This window comes from Mustelus asterias, chromosome 14 (genome assembly GCF_964213995.1).
Source record: "Mustelus asterias chromosome 14, sMusAst1.hap1.1, whole genome shotgun sequence".
NCBI lineage: Eukaryota > Metazoa > Chordata > Chondrichthyes > Carcharhiniformes > Triakidae > Mustelus > Mustelus asterias.
In genome coordinates, this window is record NC_135814.1 from 42,991,591 (window position 1) to 43,014,635 (window position 23,045).

Below are 23,045 nucleotides of genomic sequence, written 5' to 3' on the forward strand. Positions count from 1 at the left end.
CTCGCACCATTAAACGTTTGACTTTGGCAGCAAGGCAGGAACAGGAAGCCAGATTTTTAAACTTCAGTGTTTAATGTGTGGGTAGGAAAGTGAGGTGGGGGGGGCGGGGTCGCTCTTTGGGGGCTACCATTTGCTAATCGCGGGGTGGCGCCTCTTAGGTTGAACCATCACCCCCCTTCTTTCCTACCCATTCCCTCCCTTAACACCCCCCCTCCCCACCAACTGCCCCTCTTCCTAACTTACTCAAACCCTCCCATCCCAAGACCTAGACTTATCTGCTCTTGGATGCAAGACCTTGGGATCTTTTCTTCACCAGCAGTGTTGGCAGCGGCCACCGGCTGCCACGACTGATGGGAGATGCTGGCCAATTGGATTGGCAAGCAGCTCCTGAGGTCAGGACCTGTGCCCCCATGAAGGACGGAAGTCCCACTTGGCCCTCGTTAATCAGCCCCTCAGTATTTTATGGCAGCGGATCGGGGTGGAGTGTGTCCGCTTTGTTCCAATATATTTTTTGAGGTGGGGGGTGGTAGTGTGCATGTTGTCTGTGCACCCTCCACCTCCACACCACACCCCCCCGCCCTGTTATTCATGTTATCCAGCCCAATAAGAGAAAGAGAAACCCTGTTGAGAGAGAAAGAAGAAAGGAAAGCAATCCAAGACCAAGGCACCGAAGGTTCAGTTTCTGATTCTGTTCGACTCTGATCAGAAAGAATGAGGCTTAGTAAATGAATGTTTCTCATTGCTCATCATGGCCAATGACATTCACAATCTTCTAGTTTATAGATATCGTGAATAAACGTTACTCTAGAATAAGATGGCAAACGTATAGAAATCACAATGTTGTGGGTTTTTTACATCAGTAAATGACAATAACATTGTTAAAGCTGTCATGAAATGTCATGAAAACCTGTTGAAATAAGATGAAGTAAAAATTGATTTAAAAGAAAAAAGGAAATAAAAGCTTGCATTTACATAGATCCTTTCACAACCTCAGGATGCCCCTGAGCACTTTACAGGCAATTCAATAGTTTGGAAGTATAGCCACTGTTGCATTGTGGGATAAGTACCAGACAACATCAGGACCGGAAATTCTCCGGCCGTTGACGCCGGCGGGATTCTCTGGCCCCGGTGTAATGAATGGAGAGTTGGCTGAGCGTCTAATTCTCTGTCCTCACGTGCAGTGGCGGCGGGGGATGAATAGCCAGAAAAGTCCGGCCTAGATTCCTATTCTGATTCAATCAGGTCAGCAAAATTATTTTTAAAAATGATTGTCTTTTATCCATCTGTATGCCAGGTGCCTTTGGTTGACCAGCATTTCCGTAAGGAGTTCAATCCGTACCTGAAAGATAAGTATAGTGTCAGCAAAATAAGCGGTGATACACAGCTGAAGATCTCTTTCCCTCAAGTGGTGCGGGAGAACGACATTATTATCTGTACAGCTCAGATCCTGGAGAATCAGCTGGCTGAACTAAACAATGGTGATGTTGATAATCTCAAAATATCAGGTAACCTTTTCATCTTTCATACACTTTGTAAATGCTAATTATTTGAATACTTCAATCACTCACACTTGCTATGGATCTGTATACAATTTGATAATAATCTCCACAGTTAATACACTGAACAGGTCATAAATAAATGAGCATCTTTATATTTCATTGAAGAATAATTCATCTGAGCAAATGATGATTAAAAGAGAGATTTTTGCATGTCACATACATTCCTTTTTTATGTTAATTCCAAGGAAAATAAAACAAATTTGGAATGAGACACATTTTGAATAACTTAATTCTAAAATATCCTTTCACTGGATGAATGTAATTATAAGGACTAAAAGAATTGACTGTAAAATGTTCATTTCCCTAGTTTCTTCCTACGAAAGAGGTTGATTCTAGGATTATTTTGAGGAACAATGGTAAATCTTATAGCGAAATGTTTATTCACATTTAAATATGTTTTCCCTCCTACAGGATTTGGTTTCACTTCTCCTGTTGCATATAAAAGAATTCTGACCAGTTTCTTCTTTCATTTGGTTTCAGTTACTGGGTAGCTTTGCAAGTTCATTATTTGCTGTCCAGATGCTGCACTGATTCAACTGCTTGTTTTCAAAAATCTCTTCCACCACCCCAAAGAAGTCAAAAGTTAAAAATAAGGGATGGACAATTCATTTTATTGGCGGGGGGGGGGAAGACAACAAGTTTACCTCATGAGAAGGAACACCATTTACATGATCAGTGCACCATTTGTGAAACATACGTTACCTCATTTTTTTTTGTCAGTGTCAACTGGGGGAGGAAGATCAATCCAAGCATCAGTGATGTTGGCGGGATTCTCTGGCCTTCCAGCCACGTGTTTCTCAGCAATGGGAGGCAGTGGGATCTTCTGGTCCCGCCACTCTCAATGGGATTTTACCCCATGCCACCCATGACAGAGGTGCGCCGTCACTGGGACAAGGACTGGCATGAACGGCCAAAAAATTCCAGCCTTTGTGAACTTCTGAACAAAAAGTGGGGCCCAAAATTTCTGAGGACGCATTCTGCTGCAGTAAATGTTATTGTGTATACCTCTATTTAACCCCAACTGGTCCGGTCCCACAACTTGGGGACAAATTAATTTCTATACATTGAATAGGCCCCTGGCACCTGCAAGGGTATATTAGTGGTGCCAGCTTGGCATGACCCCATCCAATCCGCTTGTGTAATGCAAGGTTCTGCCTTGCTGCTCTGAGTGAAATTTCCCTGATGACCAGTGGGGTTGAAGATTTTTTTTCTCCAAGTTTTCGCCTTCTATTGGACCCAGTCTGCAACCAAAGAAGGTAAATTATCCCCCTACTGGAATTAATTAGATTATCTCTCAAGGTTCAGGCCTTCAGCAGACCTCAAGGGGACTGAAGCTTACTCACAGCTAGCGTGTGCCTGGCTGAGGTCTTTCAGTGGTGAATAGGAAGGAATTCCCTGATGAAGCTGACAAGCACATCCTGCCTTGCTCACCACAGCCCTCCCAACATCTCACCCACCACCAACATGTTTAGGGATATGATGTAAGCTCTGTCCAGAATTCTTCCTTCACCCACAAACCATCGCTCTCCCCCCATCCCATCAAATAGAATATGAAGGTCCTGAGGCAGAACTCCAGCTAAACTGGGTTACAGTCCATATTCCACTCTCCCAGTCAGAATTGGATACATTCTCAGTCTCATATTCAGGTATTTCAAGGCAAATATTTTAATTATTATATGTTTGTCTACAGTCGCTTCTCTGTTTTTAGCTTTTAGCCCAGCATTGCTTGCCACTGCAATGGCAAATGTTTTTCAGGAGATTACAACATTTTGATAAAGCGACTCCTGTGTTCCTTCACAACTTATTGCACTCTAGGATGTTTGCCAGAATTCTACCGCCTTGCCCGCCACGGAATCGGAGCGGGCGAGGGGTGGACAATGGAAATGTCCATTGACCTCGGTCAGCAATTTCTGGCCTCAGAAGACCATAAGATACAGGAGCAGAATTAGGCCACTCGGCCCATCGGGTCTGCTTCGCCATTCAATCATGGCTGATATTTTTCTCATCCCCATTCTCCTGCCTTTTCCCCATAATCCCTGATCCCCTTATTAATCAAGAACCTATCTATCTCTGTCTTAAAGACACTCAATAACCTGGCACTCATTCGAGCAAGGCCGTAAAATCCCACCTGTTATCTCTCACTGAACACAAATGGATCACTGCATCAACTGTTATAACTAAGGCCAGATGTAGTCTTTTCTCATAAATGCCTGCACTTATAGAATGAATCATTTTAATCATTTGTTTTTACAGTTAACTATTTGTTTGTTCTTATTAGATTAATGGGCATGCATACCATTTAAACTCTTTCTGGATGAAATAATTTGTATTTTTCTTTAATGCACAAAGAAATTAGCTAGTGTTGATAATTGTTACAGTCTCTGAAAAGACCAGTGACTTTTAAAAATAAATTGAAATTTCCAGTTAGTAACTAAAAGGATGACTTCACAAGATTTTATGTTTTCTGACTTTTACTATAACACGTTGACTAAAAGCACCAATGACTAAATCCTATTTTTGTAGGCAACACATACATCAAACTACAGGACAGGACTTTTCTTTTTTATTGGTATACTTTATAGTGTTCTCTAAGTAGTCACTTGATTTTCCTGGGCCCAATCCAAAGTGATTCTTAGCTCCTAAGAGTTTGCTTCAATTCTTTCCAACCCCAGAACTGACTATTTGACTTTCAGAACTAAGTTTTTTGAAGGGGTAACCAAGAAGGTAGATGAGGGCAGTGCAGTTGATGTTGTCTACCTGGACTTTAGCAAGGCCTTTGACAAGGTACCGTATGGTAGGTTGTTGCATAAAGTTAAATCTCACGGGATCCAGGGTGAGGTATCTAAACGGATACAAAATTGTTTTCTTGACAGAAGCCAGAAGGTGGTTGTAGAGAGTTGTTTTTCAAACTGGAGGCCTGTGACCAGCGGCGTGCCTCAGGGATCGGTGCTGGGCCCACTGTTATTTGTCATTTATATTAATGATTTGGATGAGAATATAGGGGGCATGGTTAGTAAGTTTGCAGATGGCACCAAGATTGGTGGCATGGTGGACAATGAGGAAGCTTATCTCCAATTGCAGTGGGATCTTGATCAATTGGGCCAGTGGGCTGACGAATGGCAGATGGAGTTTAATTTAGACAAATGCGAGGTAATGCATTTTGGTAGATTGAACCAGGGCAGGACTTACTCAGTTAATGGTAGGACATTGGGGAGAGTTACAGAACAAAGAGATCTAGGGGTACATGTTCATAGCTCCTTGAAAGTGGAGTCACTGGTGAACAGAGTGGTGAAGAAGGCATTCGGCATGCTTGGTTTCATCGGTCAGAACATTGAATACAGGAGTTGGGACGTCTTGTTGAAGTTGTACAAGACATTGGTAAGGCCACACTTGGAATACTGTGTGCAATTCTGGTCACCCTATTATAGAAAGGATATTATTAAACTAGAAAGAGTGCAGAAAAGATTTACTAGGATGGTACCGGGACTTGATGGATTGAGTTATAAGGAGAGGCTGAATAGACTGAGACTTTTTTCTCTGGAGAGTAGGAGGCTGAGGGGTGATCTTATAGAGGTCTATAAAATAATGAGGGGCACAGACAAGTCAATATCTTTTCCCAAAGGTAGGGGAGTCTAAAACTAGAGGGCATAGGTTTAACGTGAGAGGGGAGAGATACAAAAGTGTCCAGAGGGGCAATTTTTTCACACAGAGGGTGGTGAGTGTCTGGAACAAGCTGCCAGAGGTAGTAGTAGAGGCGGGTACAATTTTATCTTTTAAAAAGCATTTCGATAGTTACATGGGTACAATGGGTATAGATGGATATGGACCAAATGCGGGCAATTGGGATTAGTTTAGGGGTTTTTTAAAAAAAGGCAGCATGGACAAGTTGGGCCGAAGGGCCTGTTTCCATGCTGTAAACCTCTATGACTCTATGACTCTATGATGGTGAGGACTTTCCCAGAGGTTCTCTCTCTGGTGCAAGCTGGGAGAATTTTCCAGCCTTGTTTCAAATCCTCACCAATATGGACTTTTCAATCCAAATAAGAGCTCCCACCAGCATCCCTGTAGCCTCTCGGCCTCTAGCTCTCTCTCCCAGACTCTTGGCAGACTGCCTGTGTCTGAATTTTCAGGGATATCTTTGAAATCTTCTCCATCTCAGTGGCAACGTGAATCACATGGTCCTCTGTGTTTGGACCAAGCTCTGGAGCCCCTCACCAATGGCCCTCTGTGTCTGGACCATGCTCCTCTGTGACTGGGCCATGCTCTGGAGGTCATTAGTCATGGTCCTCAGACACTACTCCATGCCTTGAATTCTACCACTCATGGCTTGGACATCTTACCCCGGCTTTCCACTGTGGTCACCACCCATGCAGTCTTGGCTTGGGTGCCATGCAACACCAGCAACATCTCCTGTGACTGTTGATTTTGGGACTCCTCCAATCAGCCTTTCAGGAACGTCGCTAACAACCCCTCCTGGATTTCCCAGCTCTACCTTTGCATCTCCAGCAGCTCAGGGAGAACCATTTCCAGCTGCACGGCATCTGGCTGGCAGGCCAGTGTGTCCTGGGATCCAGCAGACCTCTGGGTGCCTGATTCCTGTCTGCACTTGATGTACATCAACAGTAGTGTGGTGCTCACCAGATACGGACCCAGAAGCCTGTCTGCAATATCTCCCAGCAAGGTATGTGTCTCTGTGCTGGTGGATGGTGCATGTGAGAGATGTGACGCCTTTTTAGTGTCTTCCTTGGAGATCCCCTCCGAGTTGCTGTGGAGGGTTGCGGGGGTACTGTTCCTCTTGGTGGCTCAGCTTCATCCTATGAGATAAGGGTCATGGGTTCAGTGAATGGGAAGGACAAGTGTCTGGGCAATAAATAACTCAATTGAAATGGGTTCTCTGGATGAAGGTGAAGTGGATCCTTACTTCTCTGACTGTAAGTGGCAGCTCAGTCCTGGCCCTCCACTGCGATCTCCATAACCCTTTCTTCATAGTGGGTGAGGAGTCTTAACTCGGGCATCCCCCCGCCCATCTTCTCCCTCTCTTTCATTATAGGCTGTCTTCCCCTGCAAGGGCACAGAGAGGACATTGTGAGCCAGACACCTGATGGGTCAAAGGTCTATAACAAGTGGCATATATGAGCACCGTGCCTAGGCGGAAAGGGGTTGTGATGAGGAGTGCCGCATGGCTTTAGAACAAATCAGGTTTGATCTTGGAGCCATTACTGGCAAAGAAGGATCTCAGCTTAGCCTCAGACTTTCAATTGAGAATCTGTTAGTAAAAATCAATTAAAAAGCATATTTTGAATAAAATATTTTTTATCTAGCAACTGAGTTAGACGAGCTTTGTAGGAACTCCCTGCATGTCACCCTTTCCAACTTGTTCAGTGACTTTATAAAGATTTGCCATTTGGATATCTATATGTCCCAGTTCAGTGCTCAGGAAGTAGTGAAAGCAATTGGTACTTTTTCATTCTCATTATCAAATCCAGATCTTGCGATTAAAATGGCATGTTTTGAACTGCTGAGTAAATTTCAGAGATAAGGGCCGGAATTTTACCGTCCTGCCCACCATAGGAATTGGAGCAGGCAAGGGGAGGACCATGGAAAAGAGTGTTGCCCTTGGGTGGGATTTTACAGTTTCAGGATGAGCGAAGCCATAAAATCCCATCCAACTATTTAGTTGCGCTGTCATGACGGGGTAGAAATGATTTGCAACCAGAATACCTGATAAATCAGGAGAAAAAAAATTGCTTAAAATCTATAGTTGACATTCCAATTTGCATGGTTAAAGTTAGAGGTTTAGATTGGTCTGGAATCAACATCGTGATGGGAGGAACAGCAGATGCGCCAGTGACCTTCGTGTAGGCTAAGCGCGCATGTGCGACTCTTCCTGGCACCTGATTGATCAGTGTCAGGAGATACAGTATAGATGAAAACAAATGTTCTGTCCCAAAGGTGAACACTGCAATACTGGCTGTGAATTTGGATTGTTGGTCTATTTTGTAGCTTTGGACATGTAATTTATCAAAGACCCTGCTTTCAAATAACAAGATGGGTAGGAAAGTGATTCAGGCAACAGTAAATTAACGGATACATCAGGAAGTAGATAAAATGCTTGAATTTTAAACTAGTGTTTGCAACACTTAGGGATCCTTAAACACTGCCAAAGTACAACTGGCCAAATTCTACAGGATTTAATGGTTCTCACCTGCCAGGTCCAGATGCTTCATGTGACCCTTGTTTCATATTGGTTTGAAAATTGTTACATTGATTTGTTGTAGTGTCTGTAAATTCAGCTGTTACAATGCAAAAAAAAATCCCCAGTAACTATGTAAAATGCTTTTCTAGCATCCACTTTATTTTAACATTGATTAAAATCCATGCTGCTGTCTCAATTCCCAATCATTATCCTTCCTAATTGCAAAAGGATTTTAGGCAGGCAGATTCAATCTGATTGCAAGTTATGAGAGCATATTGTCAAAGGATGCAGATGATATGAAGAAGCACAGAAAGTTTATGGATACAGCCCAAATATTTATCTAAATTGCAGCTTCATTAATCATTTAGATGTTGTGTCAGCCTTGTCTCAGTGATAGCGATGTTGTAGCTGAGTCAGAAGGGCAAAGTTTCAAGCTCAACTGTCGAAACCTGAAAACGTAATCTAGGTTGCCTCTTCAGTACAGTATGAGGGAGTGCTTCCCTGTCAGAGGCGCTGTCTACTCTCTTGGATACAAATAGTCATGGTACTACTTGAAGAAGAACAGGCAATTTCTTCCAATGTCCTAGCCAACATTTAACTCCCAACCCCAACCATCAAAAACAGATTATCTGGCCGCTTGCCTAATCGCTGTTGGTAGGATCTTGTTGTGCAGAAATTGACTGTAAAGATTTGTTATTAGAATAAACCATACAATAAATGGTGTACCCTGATGTTTATTACTCATTCCCAGCCATCAAATTATGTTGACAATGTGAACTCCGCATTCAACTATCGGGGTCGATGTTGTAAATTTGTGTTCCTTTGCACCCTGAATTCCAGGCAAGGTTATCAACAAACCCAGTGGGATTTTTTATCCATTCAATCTGATGAACAGGTGCACGGTTGTCTCCAAACTCAAATTCCTAAAATGTGCTTCGTGTATGCAAAGCTCCTGAACAAGATTAATAAATTTTAATATCCAACATAATATTCCCAATGCAAACTACTCCAAAGAACACAGGGCATGAATTTTGATGAGGCTTCACTTACTCTAGAAGTGACTTGGAGATACTTAAGTTTTTTTTAAACTATTAATTTACACATTGTTCTCTGGACACAGACTGTTCTGTGTCTCACTCCATTGGAGCCTCCTGGTCATTGGACCCTAATGTCATGCCTCTATGATCAGTAACGTCATTGTCTAATTAACACCATTAACCCTTTATTCTACATGTGCCACCTTTATCAATCTGTTATTCTGACAGTGCTATCCCAAGCACACCAGGCACCATTGAGATAAGTTTACACTTTCACCATCTGAACAGTAATTTGGAGATGTGGGTTGTAGACTGAAAATTGGCCAGGTTTTAAAGTGGACTGGCAATCTGTCCCTCTGCAGTACCGCACAGGGCAATAAAGAAAAACACCTACCCATTGCGTTTACAAAAAATATTGCATGTTGCAAACAATAAATGGGTTTGAAGTATTGTTAGTATTGTGGTCTTGTAGATACTAAAGTCGTGACTTTTTATAATATCAATATCAATACTTTGTTCTTACTAGATTTCTCACTGATAATTATTGATGAATGTCACCACACCCAGAAAGAAGGAGTGTACAAGAGCATAATGACCAGGTACATTGAGCAAAAGCTGAACAACAAAAAAGGGAATGCAACAGTGCCACTTCCACAGATCCTGGGATTGACAGCATCACCTGGCGTGGGTGGCGCAAAGAATAGAAAGAATGCAGAATCGCACATTTTACAAGTAAGATTTGGAATTTGTTCTGCTGCTTTAACTCCTGTATGAATGACAATTAGCTCCAGTCTATGCTTTGTCCATCATCAGCAATGAGGAGTAATTCTTGATGGTGAAGAGGTTTCAGTTTTCACGGGTCTTCTGAAAGATAACACTTCCGACAATGCCCCTTTCCTCATTATAGCCCTGATGTACCAGTTTAGGTTATGTGCCTTTTGTGCACCCCGAATGTACAACCTTTTGATTCTTAGGTGGGAATGCTACACTGAGCCAAGTATTGATTTAGGTAACAACAGAGGAACACAGATTAGTTACAGGTAGGTTAATTGGTGGCTGGTGCTTCAGGATAGCTAGGTATATCACTCAATGTTACCAATTAACTTTTCTGTATGAATCTAACAAATGTTTGTTCATTTTTGATTTTGTAGATTTGTGCAAATCTTGATGCTTACAAAATAATGACTGTTAAGGAGTATCACGTACAACTGAAAGATCAAGTGAAAGACCCTGTCAAAAGGATGGAGATTGCAGAAGAAAGACTGGAGGTACAAATATCTACTTCTGGGAGTCCACTTAAAGAACTTCCATTTCAAGGACAAAAAAAATGTTTTGCTTTAACATTGATCTAGACAAATTTGAATTGAGTGGGGGTGGTAGTGTGTGATGAAGAACCTGGGAAATTCCTCTCCGACACCATGAGGCTATCAACAGCTGGAGTTTAGCTTGTTTTTTAGATGTAACACCTGGTGCAACAACTTTGAAATGGCTTGTGGACCTAAAATGTGAACCTAACTTTTTCATTTCTCCATGGACGCTGTCTGACCTGCTGAGCAATACCAGCACTTTTGTGCTAAAATTTCAACATCTGTAGAATAAAGGCATGCAAACCATTCTAATCTACAGGAAATAAGTCAGCTGTCCGATAACCTTTTTCCACTCTATAAAGCCAGAAAATGTTATTGTCAGGTGCAGGCACACTGCCAAAACATGTTTCAGATGTGATGTTCAAATATCCCGAATTGCGTGTTTTGAACCCTTTTTCACTTTCTGTTTGATTTTAAGGATCCTTTTGGAGGGCAAATCAAAGACATGATGATAAAAATTCACACATACCTTGGACGAAGCCCTGCATCAGATTTTGGCACGCAGTCTTATGAGCAATGGATTGTACAAAAAGAGAAAGCAGGTTAGATGGCACATGGCGTGTTTGTAGGGACTTTAGTGATCCATTCAATCTATTTTGTTAGACATGTAGCCGTTGAGCCCTTTTAATCCCAGTCTTTTACTCTTCTTCCATTCCCCTTTAATATCCTTGCATCACAGGTAAGTATCAAATTCTCCTTTTAAGCATCTTAGTTAATATTTTTCTGTATATCCATACCCTTCTTGGCAGCTTTTGCGTGATGTGGTTTTGCGTGGATTAGTTATTAATGGTTTAAGGTGTCATTTTAGATTATGGGTGGGATTTTCCAGCCATGCCCGCCACTGTGATCGTCCAGTTCTCTCAAATTTGGATGGATTTTTGGCTGGGATACCAAGCCTCCCACGGCGGGTCCTGCCATAACAGGGGCCAGAAAATCCCAGCCTATATTTACAATTGCAATAAAACAATTAACTACAATTAGAGAGAGTTATCCAAAATTAGAATACGCAAAGGAAAATGTAAACGATACGTACTGCTGGATCTTTTGGGTTAGAAATATGCCAAGTCATATTCAAGCACATATTCTGTGTACTGACTGCTCAACTGATGAAGGCTGAAATGTAAGGAAATATAAGCGCCCAGGATCCATGCTTGTAATAGGCATTGGTCCTGAAGCATCTGAAATGCATCAGCGGCTGAATGCCAATTCCTTAACTTTTTCCTAGAATTGGGAAGACTTGAATGCAGCTGCACGGGGCCAGCCTCTGTGGCTTCTTCGGTTGAAATTGCCAATTTTCCAATGAATACATGAGTTATCCAGTCTAACTAGCTGACAGTTGCACTTTCCTACTTCTCTGATGTGCCACATTACAGGCAGGCTTTAATTTTTAAAGACAACACTTACTGAAAAAGAGACATTTCTATTGAAGCTTTCAATAACAATGCTCTGTCCATGTGCTCATTCAACATTGCTAACCAATACACAATGTTTCATTTAAGGAAGCCATAGATGCGTTACTGCACTCTATCATGGCAATCTATTGTGAATCACTACGTGAATCGGTTTTTATTAAACTAATGACCTTGGCAATTCCCGCAGTTGTGTTCAGCTTTAATGACCCCTTGTATGCCCAAATAGATGGTATTGCCGTGGGATCCCCTCCGGGCCCAGCTCTCACAAACATCTTTGTTGGGTTCCATGAAAACATGGCTTCAATATAAGAACACCTAATCTCCTACCCTTTGTATATTTCTGAAATGTGGATATTACGACTCATATTTAAATATGCAGCTGCATTTAATAATTTCCTTACATGTTTTAATTGACCCCATCCTACGTTCAATTTCATCTTTGAAATGAAGCAGCCAAATGAACTCCCTTTCCTTAACATACGAGTTGAGAAATCTGCTGGGGATTCTCTACCTTAAGCCTACCTGGTCGATACACATGTTGGAGTTCTTGCAGTTCCACGCATTGTAAGATTAACATTATCAGCAATCTTGTAAATGGGGCCTGAGCCATTTGCTCACCATGCATGCTTGATGCTGAATTAGGGCGCATCAAAGGCACCCTAATTCAGGATAATCTGATCAAATCATTTCACACTGTATATCGTGCACACTCATGAATGGTCCTCAGGCCATCACTTTCAGTCCTGAAAATGTCAGTCTACCTCAAAAATTAGTCAGCGTTGTTTGCATGTCCCATGACCCCAATTCCAATGATATGTAGCCTTCCCCCCAAAACAGTGGATGCTGCAGCTAACCACCTTAGAACCATACCCATGTTCACAGCGGCCCGAACACTATCTTAAGTGGCTCAATATGGAACCCATTTCCATTTTAGGTCACCGTGACCCAGTTTATTCCAGTCTGGGACCCTTAAAATTGGCCCTCGTTTACAATAGATGTATGAGAGTTACAAAAAATAAAAGCATTTTCTGCTTTATTCTGAAAAGTTAGGGGCAGTTTTCATGTTATGTTGTCTAATCAAATATCAAATTATGGGCCTTTTTCAGCTAATGCTTTGTACAGTATAGAATGGGGAAATTCATTGGATGGCTATTGTTTCAGAATTAGATGAGTTGCTAAACTGCACTATACTATACAGATACAGATAAATGATCTGACTTTCTCCTCCACAGGAGCAAAAGAAGAGAATCGTAAACTGCGTGTCTGCGCAGAGCATTTAAGAAAATACAATGATGCCCTGATGATTAATGATACCATACGGATGATTGATGCATACAATTATCTAAACGACTTCTATAAAGATGAGAAAAGGAAGAAGACCAAAGATGATGAGGAGGAAATACCAAAGTCAAAACTGGATGATACTGATAAATTTCTTATTACCCTATTTAATGGTAATATATTTCTACATTGCAGTATACATTTGCAAGGTAGCAAAGCTTCATGTATGAATAAGTAACTATACCTGTGGGTCATGTTCAGGTTTTCAAAATGAATACCTTTTGAACAGCTTTACTTTATATATAACCGCTGTCTTTTTATTCCTTACCTAATTTTATATATTGGTGTCATTGTCCCTTTAATCCCTTGGGATTTAATTGGTTCTTAAATAATGTTTTCACTGAGAATTTTCTACTTTATATTCAGTATGATACGCAACAAATTCCCAGAATTTAGCATAATACAGAACGATCATCATTTCACAAATATATATGGAGAAGACCAGCAAAGATCAATTTAAATAATTCAAAGAATCAAACTTCATAATCCCTGCTGCTGTGGTCAGTGCCTCCTCCTGTACTGATATCAAAAGAGCAACAGAAAAAGAGAGTGGGGAATCAGGACAACAAGATAAGGCCACAAAAACATGGCACTATGATGCACACAGAAAGTCTCAGGACAAGGCACAGTGGAAGGCACCATTGAGACAGGGGATACCCCTAAATGCAGCTCCCCCTCTCCACCCTCAGTCCAAAGATGTGCAGGTTAGATTGATTGGCCATGCTAAATTGCCTCATAGCGGCCCAGGATATATATGTTAGGGGGATTAGCAGGGTAAATATATGAGGTTACGGGGATAGGGCCTTGGTAAGATGCTCTGTTGGAGAGTCGGTGCAGACACGATGGGCCGATTGGCCTTCTTCTGAACTGTAGTGATTCTATAATTCGATGGGGATTATATGATTCTACACATCGGGGACCCCCATACCAAGGAGACACCCCTCCAAAACAAGTAGCCAGGCGGCTCTCAACTCTGCCTACCCAGTCAAATAACCTCAGAAAACCAGTCCAGAGATGCTCAAAACTCAAAGACCAATCACTCTGCCACTCTGAAGTTAAGCTTTTGTGCTCCAGTGTACTACTCTCCTCAGCTGTAAGAATAGATTTTAGTGGAAATATTGGAGACATTTTCAATATGCAGATGACGCAAAACTTGGAATTATTGTGAAATGTGACGAGGATAGTGATGCACTTTAAGAGGATATAGATGATTGAGAGGAGAATTGATACAGGTGCTCAAAGTCACGAGCAGTGTGGACAGAGTAAATGAAATGAAACAATTCACTTGGCAGAAGTGTCAAGAACCAGAGGACACCAGTTTGAGGTGAATGGCAAAACAGCAGAAAGTGAAATGAGGAAAAATGTCTTTATGCAGTGAATGGTTGGGATCTGGAATGCATTGCCTGAGGATGTGATGGAGGGAGATTTAATCATGGCTTTCAAAAGAGAATTGGATAATTACCTAAAGAGAAAAAAAAAATAGTAGTGATATGGGTAAACAGTGTAGAGATAAAACAGGACATGGGGGATCCATTGACATCTCTTCTGATTATGGTTTCCATTGAAGTCAATAATCAAATTGAATGATAAAACCAATTTGTGGAGATGAATGGTCTATAACTGCTCCTATGTTTCCTATTTAGGTCCAGGCAAACCTTCTGGGCATCTGCAAATACAATAGGCAATTGACCCACTCCTGCTTTTCCCTTTTTTACCAAGCTAAAATGTCCCCAAGATCTACAAAATAGATTTATTGAATGATGTGACGTTGTTTGCACTTAATGATTTAAAACTGTAAAACATCCAACTACTTGTTAGTTTCATACAAGGTTCACAGAAAGGTGACCTAATTGAACCATACAAGATTCTGAAGAGGCTTGACAGGGGAAACATTGAGAAAACATTGGTTGCTCTTGCTAGGGAATCTACTACAGTGGGGCATACCCTCAGGATAAGGGGGTCAACCATTTAAGACAGAGATGAGGAGAAATTTCTTCACTCAGAGGATTGCAAATCTTTGGAATTCTCTACCTCTGAGGATTCTTTACCCCAGAGGCTCCATCATTAAGTATATTCAAGGCTGGAATAGATACTTGATCTGTAAGGGAATCAAATATGGGGAGAGGGTGGAAAAGTAGATTTCGGGAAGAAGATCAGCCATGATTTTATTGAATGACCGAGCAGGCTCGCAGGGCTGTATGGTCTAGTCCTGGTCTTGGTTCTTATGTTCAAGCCACTAGTCTGGTTGATGTGAAAACAGAATTGTCATCACAGAATCCCAACAGTACAGAAGGAGGCCATTCGGCTCATCGAGTCTGTATCAACCACAATCCCACCCAGGACCTATTCCTGTAAGTCTCATTTACCCTGCTAATCCCCCTGACACTAGGGTCAATTTAGTATGGCCAATCAACCTAACCCGCACATCTTTGGACTGTGGGAGAAAACTGGAGCACCCAGGGGAAACCGGAGCACCAGGAGGAAACTCAAATAGACACGGGGAGAAAGTGCAAACTCCACACAGACAGTGATCCAAAGCCGGAATTGAACCTGGGTCCCTGGCACTGTGAGGCAGCTACGCTAACCATTGTGCCACCGTGCTGGTATGTCGATATAGCAGATAATCTGAGGGCATGATTAAAGTAAATGGCCAGATTAGAAAGAAAATGTGGCCAAGCCATTGCATATCCTACTTAATAATGTTCAATGTCAACACATAAAAGGGAATGTTTTAGGAAATTGTGTTATTGATGGTTAATCATTTATCAGAAATTCAGAAGAATGGTCACAAGTTTGGACAGAATTTAATTTTCTTTCTAAATTATTCTCCATTTCAGAACAACAAAAAAAGCTTTACCAGCTTGCTGGAAATCCTCAGTATGAAAACGGGAAGCTGACAAAATTACGAACAACTATACTTCAAGAATTCACCAAAAAAAGTCACTCAAGAGGCATCATCTTTACAAAGACACGGCAAAATGCACATGCTCTGCGTGAGTGGATAGAGGAGAATGAGAAATTTAAGGATGTTGGAATTAAGGCCCATTACTTAACTGGAGCTGGTAGCAACAGTCAGTTCAAGCACATGACCCAGGTAAAATGCTTTGTTTCAAGTACAAAGTACACTTTCTTCAGACTCTTAAAACTTACATGTGGGTTTCATTCTTCATTACAGCAATTTGCATTTATGTAGATGACAGGATTCTCCAGCCACATGTGCCCCAAGACCAGAAATTCCTGCCCGATCTCAATGGACCTTTGAATGATCCGTCAAATTTTCTGCCTCATCTGCTACGGTTCCCGCAGCGGGCGAGGCGGGAGAATTTCGGCCAGTGTCTTTAACTTCATAAAACATCCCAGGACACATCACAGGATCTTAATCAGCCAAAACTTGACACAGAGCCAATGAAGGAAACATTAGGACAGTTGACCATTTGTAATATCAATAAAAAGCATGATATGAAATCAGGTGATGCGAATGAAAAATATCAGGGATAGGAAACTTTGAGGAAGTGATAGGTATGGTGGATGGAGGAACGTCAGTGGATGTCATGTATATGGCCTTTGACAAGATATCACACAGAAGGTTATTGGAGAAGATTAAGGGGTATGATATTAGGGGAGGCGAAGGAATTGGTTTTCAGAATAAGTTAGAAGGCAGGAAACAGCAATAGTTCGGAGCAGTTTCTCAATGGAAATGCAAAGCAGTGTTCTGCAGTGTTCTGTTTTGGGATTCCTTTTATTTGATACGTGTCTTACTGATTTAGAAATCGAACTTCAGTGGGAGTGGTGTACAAATCTGAAGACAATACTGGAACAAGGGGGCACAGTAAATAATTTTGTGGATCAAAGGAACACACAAAGAGATATCGATAATATAATGGAATATGGAAAAAAGCAGCTGATGGAATTCAGTGTCAGTAAATGCGAGGTATAATTTGACAGCAATTAATTATTTGAACAGGTGACATGTAGAAAAATAGGTATTGGGGCTTTAGGTTCACAAGAACAGCGTCCCAGGTGAACAACAACAACAACTTGTATGTACATAGCATCTTTAATGTAATAAAACATCCCTAGACACATTTGTTGGAATTTTATCGCTTCACCTACCCCCGAATCATGGCAGGTAAGGCTCGCAGAACAGAATTCTCCGTTGACCTTGGGCACTATTTTACGAGCCTCACTCAAGCGAGGTCATAAAATAGTGCCTATTATATTAAACAACAAATGGTGCTGAACCACAAAAAGTCATATTAGGTCAGGTTTTAAGGAGGGTCTTAAAGGGAGAAAGAATGACAGAGAGGCAGAGGTGTTTCAGGAGGAGGTTCCAGAGCTTAGGACCCAGACAGCTGAACGTACAAAAGTGGAGCGATTGAAAAAGTCAGTTAAAAAAATGGAACACTGGGTTTCATGACAAGAGCTACAGAACATAGAAGTTGAAATCTAATAGTCAATTCGTATAAAACTTCAGTAGATTTAGGATAGTGTGCGGCATTGAACATGAGAAACTAGAGGAATTACAACCAAGGTGTGCTAAGCACTAGGACCTGCCCAATATGGGGAAATACAAATTCAAAGAAAGACTTGAGATATTAGAATTGATTATGTTAGAACTATGGAGATTAGTGGATGTTCTGATATTTTAAATTATGATATTGGCACAGCTTGACAGGGGTGTGGGAGGGAAAATTAAACCCTAAAAAAGGATGCATTGGGTCAGGTAGGATGTTAAAATGTTAAACAAAATACTGAATTCCAACCCAAACCCACCCTCTTCTAGTTTTAACAGAGGTGAGGCGTAGGGAAGGGAACCAACTCACTCACAGCTTGGCACTTTTAATATCATTGTAAGGCTGCAAGCCACAGATTTGACCACTGTCACAAACCAAGCTAACGTGAGGGTGTTCCAACTTGAAACACCAGCTCGTGGTGGTGTATAGCTTTGCTTTTGGAATGGTGTGAGGAGTCACGTGAAACTCCAGTGGGGATAACCAATCCAGTCACTGTGTAACAAGTATTATACACTATTTATTAAATTAAAGACAAATGCACACAAACAGGACTACAGTACTTTCAGACAGTTGGGTACATGAATCAGTAAACACACAGTTTATGTAGAAATTACCCCTTGTTCCAATATATATCCATGATTCCTGAATTCCTTAAAATTTCCCCCTTCCCAAGCAACATCAAATTGCATAAATCTATAAGTCAAATTCAGTTTAGAGTTACCACACAATACAAGGCTGAGGATCAAGTCTGGGAAATGTATTTTCCTGGTCCAGTGGAGATATTTAAGCTGGCTTCACAAAGGTTTCTGTCTTGCTTCTAAGATTTAGATGTAGGCTGAGCCTCCTGGCTGTGAGTTGTTCGCTGGCTGTTAGATGTAAACTCACCTCTCGGCTGCTAGATGTAAACTGGGCTATCTGCTTCTGAGGGTGCTGGCAATTATACCAATTTTCCCCTTTGATTCTTCAATCTGTGTACCTGGCTGTCTGCATCTCTCAAATATCCTGGACACTAGAAATTAGCATATGTATACCTTCACTAATCCCTCAGTCATCCAGGTAAACTGTTTCATACTAATAGGGTTGTTTACGCTGGTTCTGTCTAGATGTGGGCTAATCCCGTTACTGGGGAAATCACATCTTTTGAATGCCTTTTGAATGCTGGCTACTGTTGTCACTTGGCAGATTTCTCCCTGTTGTTGGGCAGGCGCAGCCGATCATGCTTCATTAAATTCTCGTTACTGCGGTTACGAGGCAGATCTATGATGCCACCATTTTAAATTCAACCTTGGCCATCCAAGTTTTTTGAGCCTCCGGAAACCTGCTGGATAAAGGGAGATGAGGATTGCTAGGTTCAGGATGTGGGAACTTTTCTACTTACCTGCTGGAGCCAGTATACCAGTTTCATTGCAACTCCCCATGATTGGACAACATTTCCGATCTCTTTTGAAGGACCTCTGATAGCCCACACTTCTATTGACCAATCCTCCACTGACCCTTTTGATCTCTCTTGACTTAAACCTCCATCGTCTAACCCTGGTACCCCCGCTGTTGCCCGGCTCCGCCAACCTCCCAGGTTTTCTCTGGCTCTAAAATTTTCCTTCCTCTCCTCCAGCCTCTTTGACCTCACTAGCTCCTCTCCACTCCCTGCCTACAGCTTGAAACAGAACGCCTACTTGTCCGACAATCAGGCCATTTCTCAAAATGGCTGGTTCTGGCAGTAAATGGAGACTAAAACAATGGGATTCTGCAGTCAGAGTTTCAAAGGTTCAGGAGGGTATGAAAGAGCAGGGCCTCTGCAATATTTCAGTTCCACCTGCCATTGAGTATAGGAAAAGTACAATCAAACAAGTTAACACAGAGCTGGCTAAATGGTATAGGAGCGAGGTCTTGAGATTCCTGGGGAATTAGGACAAGTTCTAGACTAGGAGGGATCTATTCAAGATGGGTGAGTTGTACCTTCTCAGAGCTAGGATCAATATCCCCATAAAAGTTAATTGGATGCTGTGGGGAAGGGTTTAAATGACCGCTGAGTGCAAGGGATAAACCTGGCGACATGGACTGTGTTGAAAAGATGCGTGAGTGTTCAAGACATGGCCACTCTTTGCATTGGAAACTGATGACATTCCACAATGATGACTGCCCCCACCACTTGGTGTAGAAATTCACCCCATTTTTTGAAGGGTTTTCTGGGACTCTGTGCACTGCAGACGTCACAATCGGGAATCTCATTAAAACCCGGTTGGGTGTTTGGGGGGGGGGGGGGGGGGGGGGGGCTATTTGCGCTGGACTCTGACAGTTCCGGAACGTTGCGCACGTGCAGTGATCCCAATCTGGCAGTCTCCCTGTTTGCTGGCCAGCCCGATCACTAGCCAGCTCTCTGGACCCCCGCAATGCTGCCCCTTGCGCCCCCCCCCCCCCCCCCCACCCCCCAATCGCAGCCTCCACAACAATTCCTGGGCCAGCCCTGACTATGCACCCCCCCCACCCCATCTGCCCTGGAGTGGCTCAATAGAACTAGCTTGTCCTTCCACCAGGAAGCTTATGCCAAGAAGGAAAATATGCCACAAATCACTTGCAGCTAATTCAAATTTCAGATCCACAAAAAATACTCACTAACTGGCAGATCTGTTCACTGTATAGTAGTGGGTAGCTGTATAAATATTGCTTGGATTGAAATCTATTGATACCTGTAAAAAAAATAAAATTTCTAAGTTTGTAATATTCTTACCTCATACCATTTAATTAATCACAGTTGGGTTGAGTACACAAGTTTAGATATTGAACAACCACAGTCTGTAAGTCATTGAAATGTGGGAAGTGATGGGCCATATTCCATACTCAGCGTGCTGAGAAAGCAAAACAAATTAATTCCTGAACGTGTTGTGTTTAGGTTAAGGTTACATATTTAGACTTTGCTCCAAGATTAGAAATGCTATATGATGTAAATCAGTTAGGAAAATTACGAGTGGAAAACATTCATGCTTGCTTAAGCAATGCAACAATCAACGAATGAGATCAAATCTCTGCAGCCCTGCCACAACCAAAAGTGAATGGTGGTGGACAATTAAACAACTAAGAGGAGGAGGAGGCTCCATAAATATCCTTATCCTCAAGGAAGGTGGAGCACAGCATATCAGTGTGAAAGTCAAGGCCAAAGCATTTGTATCTATCTTCAGCCAGAAGTACTGAGTGGATGATCCATCTCAGCCTCCTCCGGAGGTCCCCATCATCATGTGATTCACTCCACATGATATCAAGAAATGGCTGAAAGCACTGGACCCTGCAAAGGCTATACAGGCCCTGACAACATTCCAGCAATAGTACTGAAGACTTGTGCTCCAGGACTGTAAGAAGTCTCACAACACCAGGTTAAAGTCCAACAGGCTTATTTGGTAGCAAATACCATAAGCTTTCGGAGCACAGCTCCTTCGTCAGACCACTCCATCTGACGAAGGAGCTGTGCTCCGAAAGCTTATGGTATTTGCTACCAAATGAACCTGTTGGACTTTAACCTGGTGTTGTGAGACTTCTTACTGTGCTTACCCCAGTCCAACGCCGGCATCTCCACTCCAGAACTGGCTATGCCTCTAGCTGGGTTTTTCCGTACCAACCACAACACCAGCACCTATCCAACTGACATTTGCTCGGGTATGTCCTGTCCGCAGAAAGCAGGACAAATCCAATCTAGTCGATTGCTACCCATCTCTCGATCATCAGCAAAGTGATGTCGACAGTGCCGTCAAGCAGCACTTACGCAGCAGTAACACACCACTGATGCTCAGTTTGGATTCTGCCAGCGCTTGACCTCTTTACAGCCTTGGTCCAAACATGAATGATGAAACTGAACTCAAGAAGTGAGATGAGAGTGACTGCCCTTGATATCAAGGCAGCATTTGACAAGTAAAGGCATCAAAGGGCTCTGGCAAAATTGAAGTCAATGGGCATCAGGGGAAATTTCCCCACTAGTTGGCATCATACCGAGCACAAAGCAAGGTGGTTGCAGTTGTTGGGGGTCAATCATCACAGTTCCTATACATTAATGTAGGAGTTCTTCAGGGTAGTGTCCTACGCCCAATCATCCTCAGCTTTTTCATCAATGGCCTCCCTGCCATCATAAAGTTAGATGCGTGTGGGGGTGCTTCTTGATGATTGTGCAATGTTCCCCACCATTCTCAACTCCTCAGAATCTGAGGCAGTCCATGCTCACATGTCTTAAGACCTGGACAATATTCAGGCTTGGGTGATAAGTAACAAGTGACACTTGTGCCATGCACATGTTAGGTAATGATCCTCTCCAACATGAGAGAATCTGACCATTTCTCCTTGACATTCAATGGCATTACCATTGCAGAATCCCCCACTATCATGCGTGGGGTTACCGTTGACTAGAAATTGAACTGGACCAGCTGTATATTGTAGCTATAAAAGCAGGTCAGTGGCAGGGAATTCTGAGGCAAGTAACTCATGTCATGACTCCACAAAGTCCACCATCTACAAGTCTGGAGTGTGAAGGAATACTCCCCACTTGTCTGGCTGAGTACAGCTCCAACAACACTCAAAAAGCCTGACATCATCCAGGACAAAGCAGCTCACTTGATTGGCACTCCATCCACAAACTAAAACATTTATTACCTCCACCACCACCACATAATGGCAGCAGTGCATACTATGTATAAGACGCATTGCAGAAATCACCAAAACTGCTTAGGCAGCACCTTCCAAACCTATGACCTTTTCCACCTAGAAGGACTAGGGCAGCAAATGCATATAAGAACATCACAACCTGCAAATTTCCCTCCAAGCCATGCACTTGTCTTGAAATTATATCACCATTCCTTCACTTGCCAGTTGCTGCAGTGCATTTTATATAGATGGTACATATTGCTGCCATAGTGCACCTGATCTCTCCCTGCCCTAAAAGCTGGTTCCAGCATCCATTGAAGTTTTGTACAGGCTTGCCTGTTATCCCAATAGCACCCACAATCAATCAGATTGGCCAGCAGCTCTTGACAGCTGGATGTCCCGTCACTTTAGGTGCTTTGGCTGCCAGCCGATTCTTTCAAATCCCATGAAATCTAGCCCAAGGTTTCTAAAACGGAATTGCACATTGTTTATGGAATATTGGCATCACTGGCTGGGCCAGCATTTATTGCCCATCCCTTTTTGCCCTTGGAGGGGCACTTAAGAGTGAACCATATTGCTGTGGATCTGGAGTCACATGTAGGTCAGACATGGTGAGGACAGCAGATTTCCTTTCCCTAAATTACATTAATGAATGGGATTTTACAACAATGGACAATGTTTTCATTGTTAATTCCAAATTTTATTGAATTCAAATTTCACCATCTGCAATGGCGGGATTTGAACCTGGATCCCAGAGCATTGCCTTGGGTCTCTGAAATACCATTATACCACTGCTTCCCCGAGCTATTTGTTTCTTTTGTATACTTTAAACATGTTAAATATTCTTGTATTACAACAAACTAGAATCCCATATAAGTAAATGGAGGAAATTAAGACATTTAGAAGTTACACAATAAAATTGGATTGTACATTGGATGGGACAAAAATGAGTTAGGATATATTCTGATTGTATCATCATATATCAACCATAGCTTA

At 42.2% G+C, this 23,045-nt stretch overlaps 1 protein-coding gene across 1 annotated transcript in view; it reads left to right on the forward strand.

The window, feature by feature from the left end:
- ifih1 (interferon induced with helicase C domain 1) overlaps positions 1–23,045 on the forward strand; it is a 128,884-nt gene that overhangs the window by 90,185 nt on the left and 15,654 nt on the right. Inside the window, exons 5-10 of the mRNA XM_078228245.1 lie at positions 1,295–1,505; positions 9,319–9,524; positions 9,944–10,060; positions 10,578–10,701; positions 12,804–13,025; positions 15,750–16,006. Of these exons, the coding sequence (XP_078084371.1) occupies positions 1,295–1,505; positions 9,319–9,524; positions 9,944–10,060; positions 10,578–10,701; positions 12,804–13,025; positions 15,750–16,006 (1,137 nt within the window). The remainder of the gene's footprint in view (positions 1–1,294; positions 1,506–9,318; positions 9,525–9,943; positions 10,061–10,577; positions 10,702–12,803; positions 13,026–15,749; positions 16,007–23,045) is intronic.